Source organism: Oryctolagus cuniculus, chromosome 3, assembly GCF_964237555.1.
Source record: "Oryctolagus cuniculus chromosome 3, mOryCun1.1, whole genome shotgun sequence".
Taxonomy (NCBI): domain Eukaryota; kingdom Metazoa; phylum Chordata; class Mammalia; order Lagomorpha; family Leporidae; genus Oryctolagus; species Oryctolagus cuniculus.
Genome location: NC_091434.1, coordinates 98545923 through 98562578, shown reverse-complemented (window position 1 = coordinate 98562578; position 16656 = coordinate 98545923). Strand labels below are relative to the sequence as shown.

General features: G+C 37.7%; 1 protein-coding gene across 20 annotated transcripts in view; it reads right to left on the bottom strand.

The window, feature by feature from the left end:
• Window positions 1–6558: 6558 nt before the first annotated feature.
• Window positions 6559–16656, bottom strand: part of GTDC1 (glycosyltransferase like domain containing 1) — a 434789-nt gene continuing 424691 nt past the window's right edge. For all 20 annotated transcript variants that reach the window (XM_051848726.2, XM_070070977.1, XM_070070979.1 and 17 more), the window contains 3 exons: window positions 13271–13341; window positions 12474–12565; window positions 6559–7676 (listed from right to left, as the gene is read on the bottom strand). In XM_051848726.2, coding sequence (XP_051704686.2) covers window positions 7593–7676; window positions 12474–12565; window positions 13271–13341 — 247 coding nt within the window. In that variant the 3' untranslated portion in view covers window positions 6559–7592. The remainder of the gene's footprint in view (window positions 7677–12473; window positions 12566–13270; window positions 13342–16656) is intronic.

Genomic DNA, 16656 nt, shown 5'->3' with positions numbered 1-16656 from the left:
ATATCGGAAGATAATATACCATTGGTATTTATTACTCTATAATTAAGGATGTGTCAGTGTTTCCCTTTTAAAAAACCCTCTATTTTCAGAAATTCATATCTCAGGCATAAATTTCCCTATGAATTACAGTCTAATACCATATTAGAAGCATCTCCTTTTAAAGTTCTCCCTCCCCTTCCTTTTCTTTCTGGGGAAATAAGTTTCAGGATGTAATTTCTGGTTTATCTTATTTGGGACGAGAAGAAGCTGCACAATTAAAGGTGCTGCCGCCGCCACATGTTCCCTGTGCTCCCTCTGCTTTGGGCCCTTTGCCCTGGGTGAGGCTGAGGAGGCTGCCTCATACCCACAAGTAGGAGCAGCTTCACCTTTGTATGATCTGAAAGGCAGCAGAGAAGAGTCAGTTGTTGGGACATTTCACAGGTGTCTTAGGGCCAGAAATTTTAGCATGAGAAATTAATTCTTTTGCATTCCTCTTTTTTGATCATCTAGAACACAATTACAGCCAGGTGTAACATGAAATAGATCTACAGTAAGGTATTAGCATTTTATTTATCTGTGTTTCTTCTGATAGTGGGAGGCAGAAGGATGGAAGAGAGGAAAAAAGATGGAGAGGACGATGTTTCCTTTTTAAGGGCTAGTCTTGACCAATGAAATTGACTACAGCCTATGAAAAGACCCCTAGAAAATCTGAGTTCTAAACCTGCCTCTATCGCCATGAGACCCATGAAAGTAACTTTTCCTTGGACACTCCATTTCCGTACATCTAAAGCAGAGACGCTACAAAATTCAAGGCTTAACTGGAGGGCCAGGGATGTCACCTAAATGTTTGACTGCAGCAGAATGGAGACCACAGGGAGTGCAGGGGCCTGTGGTGGGAGGGATGTAGAGACTGATGCTTCCCTAGATGGAATAACAGCAGTGATAAGCACTGTTAAAATATCGACGGAGTAAATGGTCTCTCATGTCACTTTTAACATCAACAATGCTGGCCACAAAGCAATCCCCCTGCTAGCTTTCGCTCTCTAGCGTGGCGAAGCAATGGAAGGGAACTGGGTCATGCACACTCAACTTGGTGCTTCCTGAAAGGCACGTTGGTAACAATGATTACATCCCATATAGGGAAAGGCTTCTAAAAAGTATTTTTTACCCCATAACATATGCCAACTCATGAAAAATGAAATGATGTTGGAAATATGAAATTTTCAAATGTAAAGCACATCACATTGCTAGGGGAACTTATGCAATGACACGTTCCTCTTAGGAGTCCCATCTGACAGCACTCCACCTGAAGTCTTCTATTTAAGTACAATCACTTAAAGCAGAGTAATGTAAATTTTAGATAATCTTTCAGGCATCGATTCCTTACAACAGGTTCTGAAAACAATTAGGAGCTTCTCAGGGTTGATGCACGTTGCCACGGAGCCTTGGGGGACAGTAAGGAATCTCTCAGGGAATGACAGACAGTAGGAGGGCCCTGAAGACAGTGAGCTCCAAAGCTAACTTACGAAAACAGCTGCGTAGTGAGCTGGGGATCTTGGTCCCCAAAGCCACGTGCACCTCACATGTATTGACAAGATATCCATCAAGATACTAGGGACAACTCCCTTCTCACGGGACAGATAGCAATGAAAGGACAGAGACCAAAAGTCACACCTGTCTTGAAGAGGGAAGGGGACAGGTGAGGACAGTAAGAACAGCAGGTCAGGCACTTGGCTGCACCCACAGCTACTGTGCTTTTCCACACAGCTCTGACATTTTCGTCTTCCTCATTAACCTTAACAAGGGAGTTCTCAATTTCCACCTTTTATTTGTAATGTTACAGGCATTAGTCAGAAATGATGATCACCAGCACCAAGGAAAAGGAACTCATGGATGGTCCAGTCTGAGCATCTCCATGGCATGATTTGTGTCAGGGTTGAGGTGAGACCTGTGCCTCCTGGTAAGTAAAAGGCAGCTCGTGCACATTTGGCTGTGAGAGCAGTTTCAGTCACTATCTGAGAGAAATGGTTTCCAAGTCTGTCAATAGTTTTAGAAGTCAAAGAAATGTTAAGAATGGCATGGTAGCAAAGCTAACTGCATGTTTCCTGAAGTACTTACAGCTCCTATGAGAAGGTATATCCAATAACAACATTTAAGACATGTGAAACATCATAAAGTCAGAAGCAGTTACACGCCTTTATGTATCATAGTCCAGTTTAATTGCATGGCCAAAGTGCCTCTTCCCATTCTTTCCACCGTCACCCCTTGGACCTGTTACTATAAATTTGATGTTTATTCCGGTGATTTTTGTCACACTTCACTTACACATGCACCCACTTTTGAGCAGTACTGAAAATTGCTTGCATGTTTTAAATGTTTCTGTTAAATTTTAATGCATTGCTTGGAAGGGAGGGTATATTATAGAAGCCTTAGTTGTCCTACAATTCAATTACCTTTTTTATGATTAAAAAATAGAAAAAAAATTGTTTCAGAGGTAGGGGGAGGGGAGAGGGGTAGCATGAGAACGAGCAGTCCCATCTGCTGATTCACTCCCCAACTGCTCACTACAGCTGGGCTGGGCTAGGCTGAGGCCAAAGCCAGGATCTGGGAACTCAATCCAGGTCTCCCACCTGGGTGGCAGGAACCAAATTACTTGAGCCATCACTGTTTACCAGGGTGCGAATTAGTAGGAAGCTGGAGTCAGGAGCTGAGGTAGGACTTGAACCCAGACACTGCAATATGGGATGTAGGCATCTTAACCAAAGCTTAACTGCTGGGCCAAGTGGCACCCTTCCCATGCAAATTACAAAATGAAACATGTCTAAGCTGGTGATTTATAATATACTCTTTTCATTGCTAAATATAAGATCTGATATTAAATACTCCCAATTTTCCACTGAAACAGAAAGGCGGTTAGGGCGATACTTGCCAATAGGCAATAGAAAAGTAAGAATCAGAACAAGTCAGCATTAAAAGACAGCATGGACTCCATTTGAAAACTGATTCTATCACCCACAGAAAGTATCTTGAGCCTCACATGAAATTCTTTTGTGGCTCATAATGCTTCTGGGTAGCAGATGCTTTCTCAAAAACAGATTTTACTTTTAAAAATATCAAATATAATTAACACCTTCAACATAAAATGAAATCTTTGGTTCCAGATGCATTTCAAGGTGTTGAAATGAATCTGTGCAGCCCTCCATGGATAAGGGTTTCCACTGAGCTGTGGATTCTGCTGCCATCTTACGTGTTATGACTAAAGAATTGAGAAGAGAAGTCCATGTAAATCTAACTGCATTTGAAGGATGCCTATTAAGCCAGGAACATTTTGACAATCTTTTGACCTATTATTCCTAATCAACACGTGGCATTTAGTATAGAAACACCTAGCCAGAAACACGGATTAATGAAGTTCAGAGCACTTATCCTAGACATTGTATCAATACCTTGATGTGGGCAGAACTTTAGAGATATTTAAAATTCAATTGGCTTCATGATTTATTTGAAAAGAATAAAATGAATGTAAGGGAGAGTTAAAAGAGGAAAGATGAACAATTTTAACAAACATACTTAGAACAATAAACAGCAATGCTTGATTTCTGGAGTTGATTCCCCAGAATGAAACTAAGGAAAATGGTAATTAATAAGTTGAATTTCCCCCAATTTGTATTCCCAATTATCTGGTGATGACAGCAAATATCAATTAGCTTAATGACACTCTACTCACTTCACCATGTCATAGGTGTTGAGGAGTACACACATATATGTAAGCACAGACATACATCTTTTTTAAAAAATATTATTTATTATTTTGAAAGGCAGAGTTACAAAGAGAGAAGGAGAGCCAGAGAGAGAGAAAAAGAGAGAGAGAGAGAGAGAGAGAGAGAGAGAGAGATCCTCCATTTTCTGGTTCACTCCCCAAATGGCTGCAAAGGCCGAGGCCAGGTCAGGATGAAGCTAGGAGCTTCACCAGGGTCCTCCACATGAGTGCAGGGGCCCACTTTCTCGGGTCATCCTCTGTTGCCCTCTCAGGTGCATTATCCTGAGTATGGATTAGAAGTGGAACAGCTGAGAATGGAACCAGTGTCCATATGGGATGCTGGTGCCATTGACCCAGCCTGCTACGCCACAATGCCAGCTCCACCACAGACATGTTTAAATTTTTTTTTTTTTTAATTTCAGAGGTAGAAAGGCAGAGATGGGGCAGGAGAGACAAAAACAGAAACAGAGAAAGAGAGACAGACAGAAAGGCAGCTCCCATCTGCTGGTTCATTCCCCAAATGGCTACTATGCCAGCGACCGGTTAGGCTAAAACCAGGAACAGGGAACTTAACCCTGGTTTGCCATGTGGGTGGCAGGGAGCAATTACTTGAGCCATCACCACTGTCTTCCAGGATTTGCTTTAGCAGGAATCTAGACTTAGGAGCTGAAGCTGGGAATCAACCCTATGTACTTCTATATGGAACATGGGCAGCTTCATGGGCAACTCAATCACGAGGCTAAATGCCTGTCCCAGCTACATCTTTTATACTTCTACAATTTTTTATTGCATTTATGCACTGATACCAAATATGGCAGCATCATTTTCAAAACTCATAACTTTTTTTAATATTGGAAGGAATGCTGGCCATAGCTAAAGACGAAAAACTGGATTTGGGCATAGAAAAACACCCATATGGGGCTGCTTTATGTTGTAGTGGGTGAAGCTGTTGCCAGGGAGGCCAGCATCCCATATGGGTGCTGGTTCTGGTCCCAGCTGCTCCACTTCCCAGCCAGATCCCTGCTAATTTTCCTGGGAAAGCTGTGGAGGATAGTCCTAGTGCTTGGGCCCCTGTACCCATGTGGGAGACTAGGATAAAGCTCCTGACTTCGACCTGCCTCAGCACTGGCTGTTGTGGCCATTTGGGGAGTGAACCAGCAGCTGGAAGGTCTCTCTCTCTCTCTCTCTCTCTCTCTCTCTCTCTCTCTGTCTCTTCCTCTTTATTTCTGTGATTCTGACTTGCAAATAGATAAATCTTAAAAAAAAAAAAAAACACACACACCCATACATGGATAACTTTCAATATCACATTTTTCCCCAATCATAAAATATTTAAATATTTAGATTTATGGTCTGAAAAGTATCTCATGTATTTTCTCCATGAATTAGCAAGGAAGCATACATGGATAGTTGTTGTGCATGTAAGATGCTATGCACTATTGGCCAGTGCCGCGGCTCACTTGGCTAATCCTCTGCCTGCGGTGCCAGTATCCTGGGTTCTAGTCCCAGTTGGGGCGCTGGATTCTGTCCTGGTTGCTCCTCTTCCAGTCCAGCTCTCTGCTGTGGCCCGGGAAGGCAGTGAAGGATGGCTCAAGTGCTTGGGCCCCTGCACCCGCATGGGAGACCAGGAGGAAGCACCTGGCTCCTGGCTTCGGACTGGCGCAGCGCTGGCCGTAGCGGCCATTTGGGGGTGAACCAACAGAAGGAAGACCTTTCTCTCTGTCTCTCTCTCTCTCTCACTAAGTCTGCCTGTACAAAAAAAAAAAAAAAAAAGATGCTATGCACTATGAAACGTGAGCCCACTGTTTTCAGGACAGAAAACCTTGGAAAGGAATCTCTGCTGTCAGATTGTAATATTATCTTGAGAAGACATCATCCGTGACATTGTACCTCGGTGACTGAAGCAAATTGACTAGTCTGACCCACCTCAGCAGAGGGCATGAAGTGTAACCCTGCCCCAGAAGAAGTGCCTGAGAACTTCTTGTTTACAGTCATATCTTTGGTTTTGCTCTCAAAAGGAGCACCTCTGCTAGAAGCCAAGTTCCTCAGGCTTCAGTTGACTGGCAGGCGCTTCCATAAGCGTTCCCGAGCCCTTTGTTCTATGGGTGAGGGAGAAGTTTGTTCAGAGGCTTGAGCCGAAGCCAGTGCTGTGGTGGCCCATCCTATGTGACGGATCTCAGGCTGGCTGGGGAGAGGAGTTTCTGTTCCAAGGTAGAGCTTGTTGTTTCCACTTCTTACACTTTCTATCTTCAGAGTCCCAGGCCTCATGGACTCTGAACTGCCTCTTGTGATCTGCAAGACTGCCCCTATCCCTAGGGCTGTGCATGGCTCTCTAACCTTGACCTTGTGCCTGCTTTCGATTTTGCTACCTGTGAAATGGGCCCTACTGGATATCTGAGACATTGTTCACTCAACGTGGGGATGTCTGCTAGATCACTCAATCCTTGTAGAAGCCAGAGAGCCAGGCTTGGGCCTTGGCTAGCCACCTTTCCCTACTGCTCCTCACTCTGCAGTGTATAGAAGTTATTCATTTCAAAAGCTAAGAAAGTTACAATTTACCTGTCAGTAAACAGAAGACGGTTTATCAACAGACTTTACCTTAATGACTACAAATGTTTACCTCCTGCTTTCCAGAATGCAAAGAAAATCTTGGAAATGTCATAATATCTTACAAACATTTGCAAAACAGATCCTTGTTCATCCGGAAAGGAAACAATTGTATTCGTTGTCTCTGACACAAAGAAAACCCTCAGCGAGAAACATACAGATAGATGTACACACTTCTACCTAACTGAATATGCTAATTAAACACTGCAGTGGACAGTTTATTAAAAATTTATTTTGCCATATACCCATTCAAAACATCTTTAAATCAACAAAAATAGCAGCTTGACTATTGGAATTTAAGTGATTTATCTGGAAAAGATCATATTTCAAGCTGGATACAAACACTTCTGAGAATTTTTTTTTAATCAAAATTACTAGTTTTGTGAGAAGTATTTTGAATTCTCTACTTTTAATGCCTCAAAAAAAATTAAAACAATTACCTCAGTGTTCATTTTATGGGCGGGATGGCCCCTCTTACTGTATTTGCCATGTTTGTCCGAATTACAGCTGTTTATCTTGCAACTTTCTTTGAGATTAATTAAATGCAAATGTAACTCTGTGAATCATGGGAATACCTGCCAGACCCCTTATTAATACCTTCGCTTAAAAACCCCTGTGCCGGAGAGTCATTAATTTGCTAAAAGAAAAGTGCTAAAGCAGCCCTTTGCCCACAAACCATTCCGAGATGGCTGCCCAATTAGTCCGGCAGCATTCTGATCCTCCTTCCAGGCCCGGTGGCCCTCTGAGGACACAAGAGGGCTCCGATGATAACCTGGCAACCTAGGTAGAAACCCAGCCAAGTGTGAGTGTTTGAAGCTGCAGTTTGGCTGCCATCGTGTCGGCGAAAAGAAAGAATTCAGGCACCATGTCATCCAGTACAAAGGATAAAAACGGATTCAACCGGAAATTCAATGTGGCACCACATATGGGATACATGAGTGCGGTTATACAACAGGCCACATATTTTTTTTTGAACAGTCTCCTACATGTGATGCCGAGGACATGTGTAACCATCATAGCGTCTCTAGGAATCTGTATTTAATTTGGGTTGGGGTGGTGGCAGGGATTGGAGATCTGAAGCTGCCACAGGTTTGTGGCAGATGGCTCCGTGTCAGCTATGACAAGCAGCCAGGCTCAGCTTCCTCTGCAGATTTTCTTTTCTCTCTGATCAGGTAAATATGGGCACACTCTGGAAAGTTCTTCAGATTCTGCCTTAGGCTGCAAGTTTGTGACTTAGCCCCATCTGTCACAAATCTTCCCTAGGTTCTGTTGTAAGCAGAGACCTGAATTTACCATGCAGGGCTGCCCAGGAAAATGGAGCCATTTCACCCTGCAACAAGGGGGAGGGAGAGATGAGAAAGAAACATTAAGCACTGAAAGACCAAAGAATGTTGAAAATTCATATTGCAAATCTGCATCACTTGCGTCAATTATATTACAAAAAGCCACCAAGTAAATGGTTCTCGAGTTTCAGCACTTCGGGAAATCCCAGTTTCTGATTGGTTTAAAGTGTCACTCTATTTCTAACCATGGGAGAAAGCTACTGGTTTGTTCTTTTTTTTTTTTTTTGCAAATGGGTACATTCTGCCCCACACAGACTTCCTGGTTTATGTTACAGCTGACAGCTATTAGAAGTTTATCATCCAACTTTTAACTTTTATAAACACAAGATATGCAACACTCTTCATACATGTTTTGCTAATGTGAATTTTACTATTAAGTGGGGAAGACACAAGATAAATGCCATTACTACTATGTGGAATTCATAAAGCACTTCATGTTTACAAATGGGTTCATATTCATTATTACATTATAGCAGGACCTCAGGATGGAAATGCTATGAAGATTAAAGAAAAAAATTCTTCCAGGTTTAAGGATGAATCACAGAGAGCCTAAGAAAATCACCTACAGCCAGGCTGCAAATGAGTAGCGGAGAAAGATGAGAAGCCAAATCCTCCAACAGATCTTAATCAGCCAAAGCATATCTATTGTGCTAAAGGAATTTTTGCTTTTATTTTATTTAGACAAATTAAGGGAAAAGCAAACCAAATTATGGGAGGAAGTGAGGAAGGAAGGGAGAAAAGAAGAGAAGCAGAAGAGAGGGAAGAGTGGAAACAGAGAGAGAGAGAGAGAGAGAGAGAGAGAGATTGATTAACATTGAGAATTTGATTGTAATTGTGCTGGTGCAGTTGAGAGATTTTAGACTTTTTAAAATGGTTATAAGGATTTAAGTTTTCATTTTTAAGGAAAAAGTAAGGACTTGGGAGGGGAGTTAACACCAATGAGCAACACCTTCTTCGCATCTAAGGAGAGTATAAGATGAATTTAAAAGGGGGCTATAATTTGACCAGACTCTTGAAGGAAACTTCAAGTGGGTTGGCTGTGGTTCCAGCAGATATAGCCTAACATAATTAAAACAACCACAAATGGCTTTTCTGGGCATTGAGTTGGAATTGTAAGCTTAATCATTGTTTGGAATTAGTTTTAGACAGAAATCTAAAAATTCTTTTCTCCTCCAAATAACAGCAGGTTATGAAGTGCCTTGAATGTTGAGGAATTTGCAAAGTACAAAATAAGAGTCAGCAGCTATCATCTGAAAAAACCTTAAGAAGCTCCAAGTCACATTGAAAGCCAAGAGAAAGAATACCATCTCGTCTTTCACATAGACTGTGGCTCCATGTGTAAATGAAAGTAAATGAGAAAAAGGATGGGAAGGATCTTTTCTGTTAGTCCAGGCAGTGTCAACCTTATACAACTGCCCCGTTTATATTCTTGTCCTGTTTTCAACACTATTAACAAGGGACTACCCATACATTTTTTTTTCCTAAAGGATTTTCAAATGTAATGAAGAAAGGCCCTCTAAAAGCATGGAGTACTAATATCAAATAGTTGTTGGAAACTTTTGGTAAGTAAATTCACACAGTAAAAGTGAGATCAAAATTTTCATTTCATGAACTAGATTTGCTTGAGCTGGAAAGGGAAAATTATTGCTGGTGTAAGATGTCAATACTTGGCTGATTATTTTATGGTTACTTCTAGAAACCTGTATTCCAATTATGTTCAGGAGTCACCAAAGAGCTCACTATTGTGGATGCAGTCACACAGATTTTTTCTGTGTCCCAACTATGTGGTCAAGCCATCTGCTTACTTACAAGAAGATGTGTCCTGACAGTGCAAGAAATCACAGCCAATTACTCAACTGTGGCTGTGAACTCTTAAAGAAGTCATTTTAGATTTTTTAAAAAATTAACAAAATCATCTTCTATTTTTAAAATTACTAACACACATTTAATTTTTGCATGCAGTGGATTTCCCTGAAGATGCTACGAAAAATCTGTGAAAGAGACAAAGAGAGAGCGTGTATGTTCACGCATGTGAGGAACATAAACCTTTCAGACCTAAAACCGTTTCAGGTGAGAAGCCACAGACATGGTGTGCTGTAGCAGAAGCCACTTTAAGAGAAAAAGTAAATTCTGTTTTCTGCTTTTGAGTTCCTAACATGCTGTTTCAAATCCTGCTTCAAGTTATAGCCCCCAAACTCTCACTCATATTGAAAGTATAATGTCTCATGTGAGAAGTAAGCCAAGTGTTAGTAGCCTTATTCTAGTCATTAAATTTCTAAGTGTGAATCCATATGAAAAATTCTATCCTAAAGTGAACTCTATATGATAAGAAATTGAAATGATCTTAAAATGTAAACTTCTAACAAAAAAAGAGTAAGGTGTAAAAATGTAAAAGGAACAAATTAAGGAATTCAGTGACATTCTATCCTTGTAGATCTTAGAAGCATATGTTTTATAAAAGCAAACCAGTACTGTCCAATAGAATAAGTCTAAAAATAAACCCCAACATTCTCTTCACAGTAAATATGAAAGATTCTCTTCCATTGCATGAGAAAAGTAGATTAAAAAATGCTGCCTTGGAGGAACTAATTCTCTGGTATTCACTGAAAACAAATTTTACCTGGAAATGTTTGTTTTTAAAATATAAGGTGAAAAAATATCACCACTTATTATATTTCAATTATAAAGGTTTAGAAGGCATTCTTTATTTGTTTTGACTATAAAACCTATTACAACAAACTAAATCTGTGGTCCTGCCCACAATTGTAACTCAATGCCTTATACTCTGTCAGGTTTTCCTAATAATTTGAGTCATATATATTTTTCATTACTTCCAATTTTTGGAAATTTATTAATTTTTGAGTTTAATTTTTAATTGTAATATCACTGAGATGTGCAAATGAGGATGTATGTGAAAGCATATTACAGTTTATAAGAAAAAACTCAATGATAGAAAATACTTAAAATGAATTATACATGTAAACTTTTATAAATGCTTATACATGAATTATTAATTTATATAACTTTGAGATGGAACCTGTTATGATACTCAAATAAAAATATTTATAAATATTAACATGCAATGGTTCAATGAAATAACATTTAAGACAGAGGGTGTCTTTTAAGATGTACAAGGAACAATTTGGTATATTAACAGCATACCACTAAGCTGACATTCTTTCAGAATTTTTCCAGGAATTGTTTGTAAAATAGATAATTATAACTATGTTATGGCAGTAGCTCCATTAAATATTTCAACTAGAGATCTGCTTTCTTTTCTTACTGGAGACAACTTGTTGCAGTAACTTTTGAAATGGTTAAAAATTTGCAGATGCAGAATACCAGGGGTATAACATTAAGAGCTGCAAATATATTTCACCAAAAATTCACCTGAATGGGAAAAGACGATAATGTGACTATGAAATTATGGAAAGTAGCTTAGTGTCACATGCAGAAAATGGATCCACTTGTACTAATATTCTATTTCCTCAATTTTCATAATCTGCATATTTTGACAGATTATCACGTGGGGGGCAATTTAATATTTTATACAATCAACACTGCTACTGAACTTTTAAGATTAGGAAACCTGAAGGTCAATCTTGGGGGACAGTTTCTCTGTGACGCTTCCCATGTACACAACACAGTGGTATTGACTCAAGGAGTAATACTGCAGCCTGGAACTGTTCAGTCAGCATTTTAAACTATTATGAGCTACCTTCTGAACCATTGCCAAGTTAATAGACAATGAAAGATAATGAGCTTGAAATTGGGTGTTAAATTGCATTTTTGGTTCTCTCCCTTTTTCTTGAAGTTTAACTGTTTCCTGCAGAAACAAAGTCATGTTTTGATGTATCACTACGTAAATATGTATTTTAGGACTTGAAAAGGGAAAGAAGAGAAAAAAGGCAGAGAACTGTATTTCATGTAGAAGGTTGTACATTAACATGGGAAAATTAAAATATGCTGGATTATAAAAGTGCTAGATTGTAAACTATACTGAATTTATGTAAAATGAAGATGCTACATTCAAAGAATATAAAAAGGTATATTACTCATGGCCTAGAGCCACCTTCGAAACTCATAAAGCAGATTTATCCTAGTTCAATTACTTGGACTTTTAGTAGGGCTTTTTTGTGCTGTTATTTCAACAATGTAAAATTCTTGATTCAAATGAAGGAATAAGATAATGAATGAAGCAGTGAATGATGATGCTATTTATACTACTTGCCTTTGCCTTTGCCATTCGGATGAAACCGGCAGTCTTAATTCTAAACAAACCGAAGATTTTTCCGTTATCTGATTAAACTGGACAAGAGACATATTCGGCTTTTGAAAGTCATCTTTAAAGTAGTTCAGAAATGCACACTGAACTTCACTAACATCATTCACCTGAATTTTTGAGGGCTGAAGATTTCATTATGATGGGAAGAAAGGCTTATGCTCATTAGTATAATTGTAGAATCTTTCCTTTACTTCCTTTTAAACATTAATCCAGGTTCATTTTATAAGCCTCATGGGGCTACATGTAAAGGACAGTAATCTTAGAAAACAATAAATTTAAAAAAGCATGTACCATGCATTAAGTGCACGTATTTCATAAGACCTAGGTTAATATAACTGGCATCCAGTTTAATTAATCCTTGTTAGTGTAACAACTAATATCCCTCCCTAGCATGTTTCCTTTAAACATTAGTATGTTAATTAAATGTTTTTTTCCTAAAGATTTTTCTTTGTACTTCAATATAGCATTTATACCATGTAAATCTCTTCTGAGTAACTACCTTATAGAGATGTTTTCTGACAATATCTGGTCTCCTGCAGAAATTCTGGAGCCTTTTGGAAAGCTGTTCAGGTGTAGAATACAGATATTCAGCTGCAGGAAAAACAGATACATTTTTAATGAAACAAAAACCTCAAAGCACACACTCGATATTAGTCACTTTACTAATTAAAAATGCATATTGCTCTGTGCCGCCTCATGTTTTACATTATTTAAGCATGATTTTATAAGGTTACCTCAGCTCACAAGGATGTTTAATGCTAAATAAGACTGTGTAGTTGTGCTGTTTAGACATCTCCTTTGGGTGATTAAAATACATTATTCTAATGTAACACAATGCATATGTGATATATTTAGTGATGAGAATTTTTTTTTCAAAGACCTAGTATTATAGCCGTATGTACCCTGTACAACAGTTGCATATTATTAACTAGTCAATTGTTTAAATAATTTGGTGTGACTTTCAGTCCTTGGTTTTTCTCTGTGTATATCATTAAAAAAAATCTGTAAGCAATTGCAGCAACACTGACCTGCTTATAAAAATCCATCATTATGGGATGTGTATGCTAACAATGAAGAATGCTATTTGAAAACTTGCTTTTTTGTTATCTTAAAAGAACAGATGGTAAATATAAGCTTACTCTAATGTATTAAAACACATAAAATTTTCCTTAACACTAACATGTTGACTTGCCAAATAAACAATTGCTCCTGCCTAAGTTTATTTTCAAACTTTCTAATTTAGCAGGAATCATGTATTTAATCTCAACAAAGACAAAAGCACATTAATGCAACTACCTGGAAATATTTCGGGATAAACCAAATCTTTGGGACAAACTGGGTAACAGCCACAATACACAGCTTCCAACCTAAAGAAAATTTAGGAAGAGGATGAAAATGTTAAAAAAATTATCATCATAGCCAGAAAGTGGTTTTGTTTGCCTAATAGTACGAGCCCAGAGTTAAGTGGGACAAAATAACATGGTCGGCAGTACAATTCTAAAAGCCAGAGTTGCTCTTTTGAAAGATTTTATTGATCATATATGAATTTCATAGAACAGAACCAAGAGCATATGCTTTGTTCACTGAATTAATCAAAGCGCAGCTCTGCATTCTTTTGGTTGTTTTTAAAATACTGTTTAACACATTTTATAATCAGCAGATAAACACATGTAACAACATGGTAAAGCATGGACAGCTTTTCTTAATAATGCTGCAAAGCCTCAGAATGCTCATTTTTCAAAAATGTTTAAATAACATAGCAAATACTTAACTTCAGCATGAAGCCGTAGAAATGATCGAGACATTTTTAAAAGCAGCAGAAAAAAATTTACAATCTGTTGTGATGGGGCATTTTCATTTTAAGCTTATTCTTCAGAACAATTTGTTATTATGCAGAATGTAAAACTTTTCTCTCTTTGGCTGAAAACCTCTCATGAAGATGACATTAATGAATATTTTGCTTTCTTGATGAAAAATTCAGCTCACTTTCCCCTTTATCAGAAGAGAACACTTTTATTATTAAGCAAACATGAAAAGTTTCACTTTGTGAGAAAATTTCCCCATGGACTGCTTGGGGAACTTTTCCCTCCTGTCACAGTAGTAAGGGTTAAGTAAAGGAAGGCACTACACCCCACCATGGTTGTGTCAGGCCCACATAAAGGCTATTGATCTGACATGTAATAAACTTTGAGATACCACTGTCATTTCTGTTGTCTAGAAATTATGCAGTGAAATTCAAAACACTCTTTAAAATATGTTTATTTTATGAGAAACTTTGAATTGCATCCAAAATGTTGACCAAAGGCGGAATTTATTTTGAACTGCAGATTTTTTTTTTCAACCCAAGAATAATTTGAAGTCATGTCAATGTTTACCTTGTTTATTTACAGTGACAAAGTACATGAAATTTAAGTTGTTTTAAGTGGGTGATGTTTTCCGTATTTTATTATGCTAACTGAAATTAGTTTAAATGAAAAGTATTTATGTGAATTCTGGAAAAATACTGAATTCAAAGATAGAAGATATAAGATAACGGAGTGGAAAGGCATAGGTTCTAGTTGCCAATGATTAATTTCAGAATCCAAACTAATGTCTATTTTTTTTCCATATGCATAGTGTACACATAGGAATTCCTATAGTTAGCACGGTGATAAACTACACTGTTGCTCTATTATAAAACACTAAAGAAAGTTTTGAGCATTTAAACCACTGAAATCTTTATAAACCAAAAGAAAACATGCACTTTTTCTGAAGATATTCATGTTTTAAAATGCTGTGCCAACCAAAGAGCAAATACATATGAACATTGTCTTAGAACTACATAAAATCGAAAGAATGAAGTCAAAATCATTTCAGAAAGTGCACACATGTTATCTGCTTTTTCACAATGGATTTGTATTAGCGTACTCTGTTCCCCAAAAGAAAATTGCAGGCCAAGCTACATTTTGAGTCATTGTATGAGTATGCACCATGCAATTTCCAAAAAACCTCTGCTAATAAAATACTGTGCCGTAAGAAAGGAACAGCATTATTTGGTTTAAGAGGCAATTCACAAATTTTGGATTTTGACCTTCATTTGTAAATTATCTCATTCATGGTTATATTTCTAATTCATCAAGAAAAAAATCCCTACCATCTCTGTTGGTAATGTTTTTAACTTGTTAAAATATGAAACTTTATTGTATGTATTATTTGGATCAGGAATATTTATATATATACATATATATATATATAAATCTGTGTACATATATATGTATATATTATCAGGACACAATATTTTAAAACAAATTTATAAATTCCACTCGTAAGTTTCTCATATGTTTTGTTACTTTGAAGAAAATTATCATCTCATGACAATAATACAATTACTCATCATTTCAATTCTTATGCACTACCAGTTAAATAATAAATAGGGTTCCAATTGATCTATTGTTAAAATGACTAGTAAATGACCTTTTTATTCCAATTAACAAATCATCTGCTAAATCTATGAATCTTAATATTCAGATCTATTCACTTCAATTCATACAATTTATCTGCAAATAGTTGTTGGGCTTTTGATTCTAAATATAATTAGCTGATAATTTTGCTTGGCTGAATTACTTTTCTGGAGGGCCTGCAAAGGCTCTCAGTCGCATTATCTAGCAATAATGAATCTGATAGGTGAAATTTTTTACTGTAATGAGGATGAGACACAGTTGTGACACCTGAGTCTACTAATAACAGAAGATTGCTAATTATCGACAGCACTTTTTTGTGTGATGCAAGGAGAAAAAAAATCCCTCATTATTAAAAAATAAAAAGTTACAATTATAAGTGACACCGGAGGAGAGTAAATAAAATGGAGTGATTAAAACATTGCTGCTTTAAGGGTGTTTTTAATTAAGTGGAAATGCTAATGTTGTCATACTTAGCAGATGGGATTAAAATTAGTTATTGTAAGTAACTCATATTTTATGTTATGGTTTCCACAGCATGTCTACAAGATCTAAGAAAGTGATACATTCCATAAGACATTTTAAAAATGAAATTCTCATACTCTTTACAACTCATAATAATGAATATCATGAATAAACTATTGAAAAAAATCCTGCCAAGGATTTTACCATAGTGACTTAACTAGCAAGGAATGTAACCATAATGTACTGGACGGCTACAGTCTCACTGATGGTATGCCTTTTGCTTTGCTGATTGTTGCATTCCCTATTTCATTCACACTCAACAAAAACAAAAGTTTGGTACTTGGGCATGTAGCCAACATCCAATGTGGTGTCAAGAAGGTAGGGCCTGGATACAGAGAAAGATCATGACCACCCACTAAGGTGATGTTCTAAACTAAAACAGAGGATGCATCATGTAACTGCAGATAAAAACCTAATTGCACACTTTCTCCTACTTTATTTGTGTAAAATTTTCCATCTGCTACATCTAAAGATGTCTAAACTGTTAGTATCAAACCTGCATTCAGCTGCCAGCTGTGCACATTAAGGATTGCAAAACACTAAGTAAATGAGCCAGCGTGAAGCCGAGTGGTAGTGGTCCATCTGCCCAGGGCTGTGGGGAGGGACCCCGGTACCTGGTCCTTTTCAGAGCTTGTCTTTGCTTCAGTGGGTAAGAAAGAAAATTAGCTACATTTCTAAGTGTCTCCATTTACAATACCCAATTTATTTGCATTTTCCTGG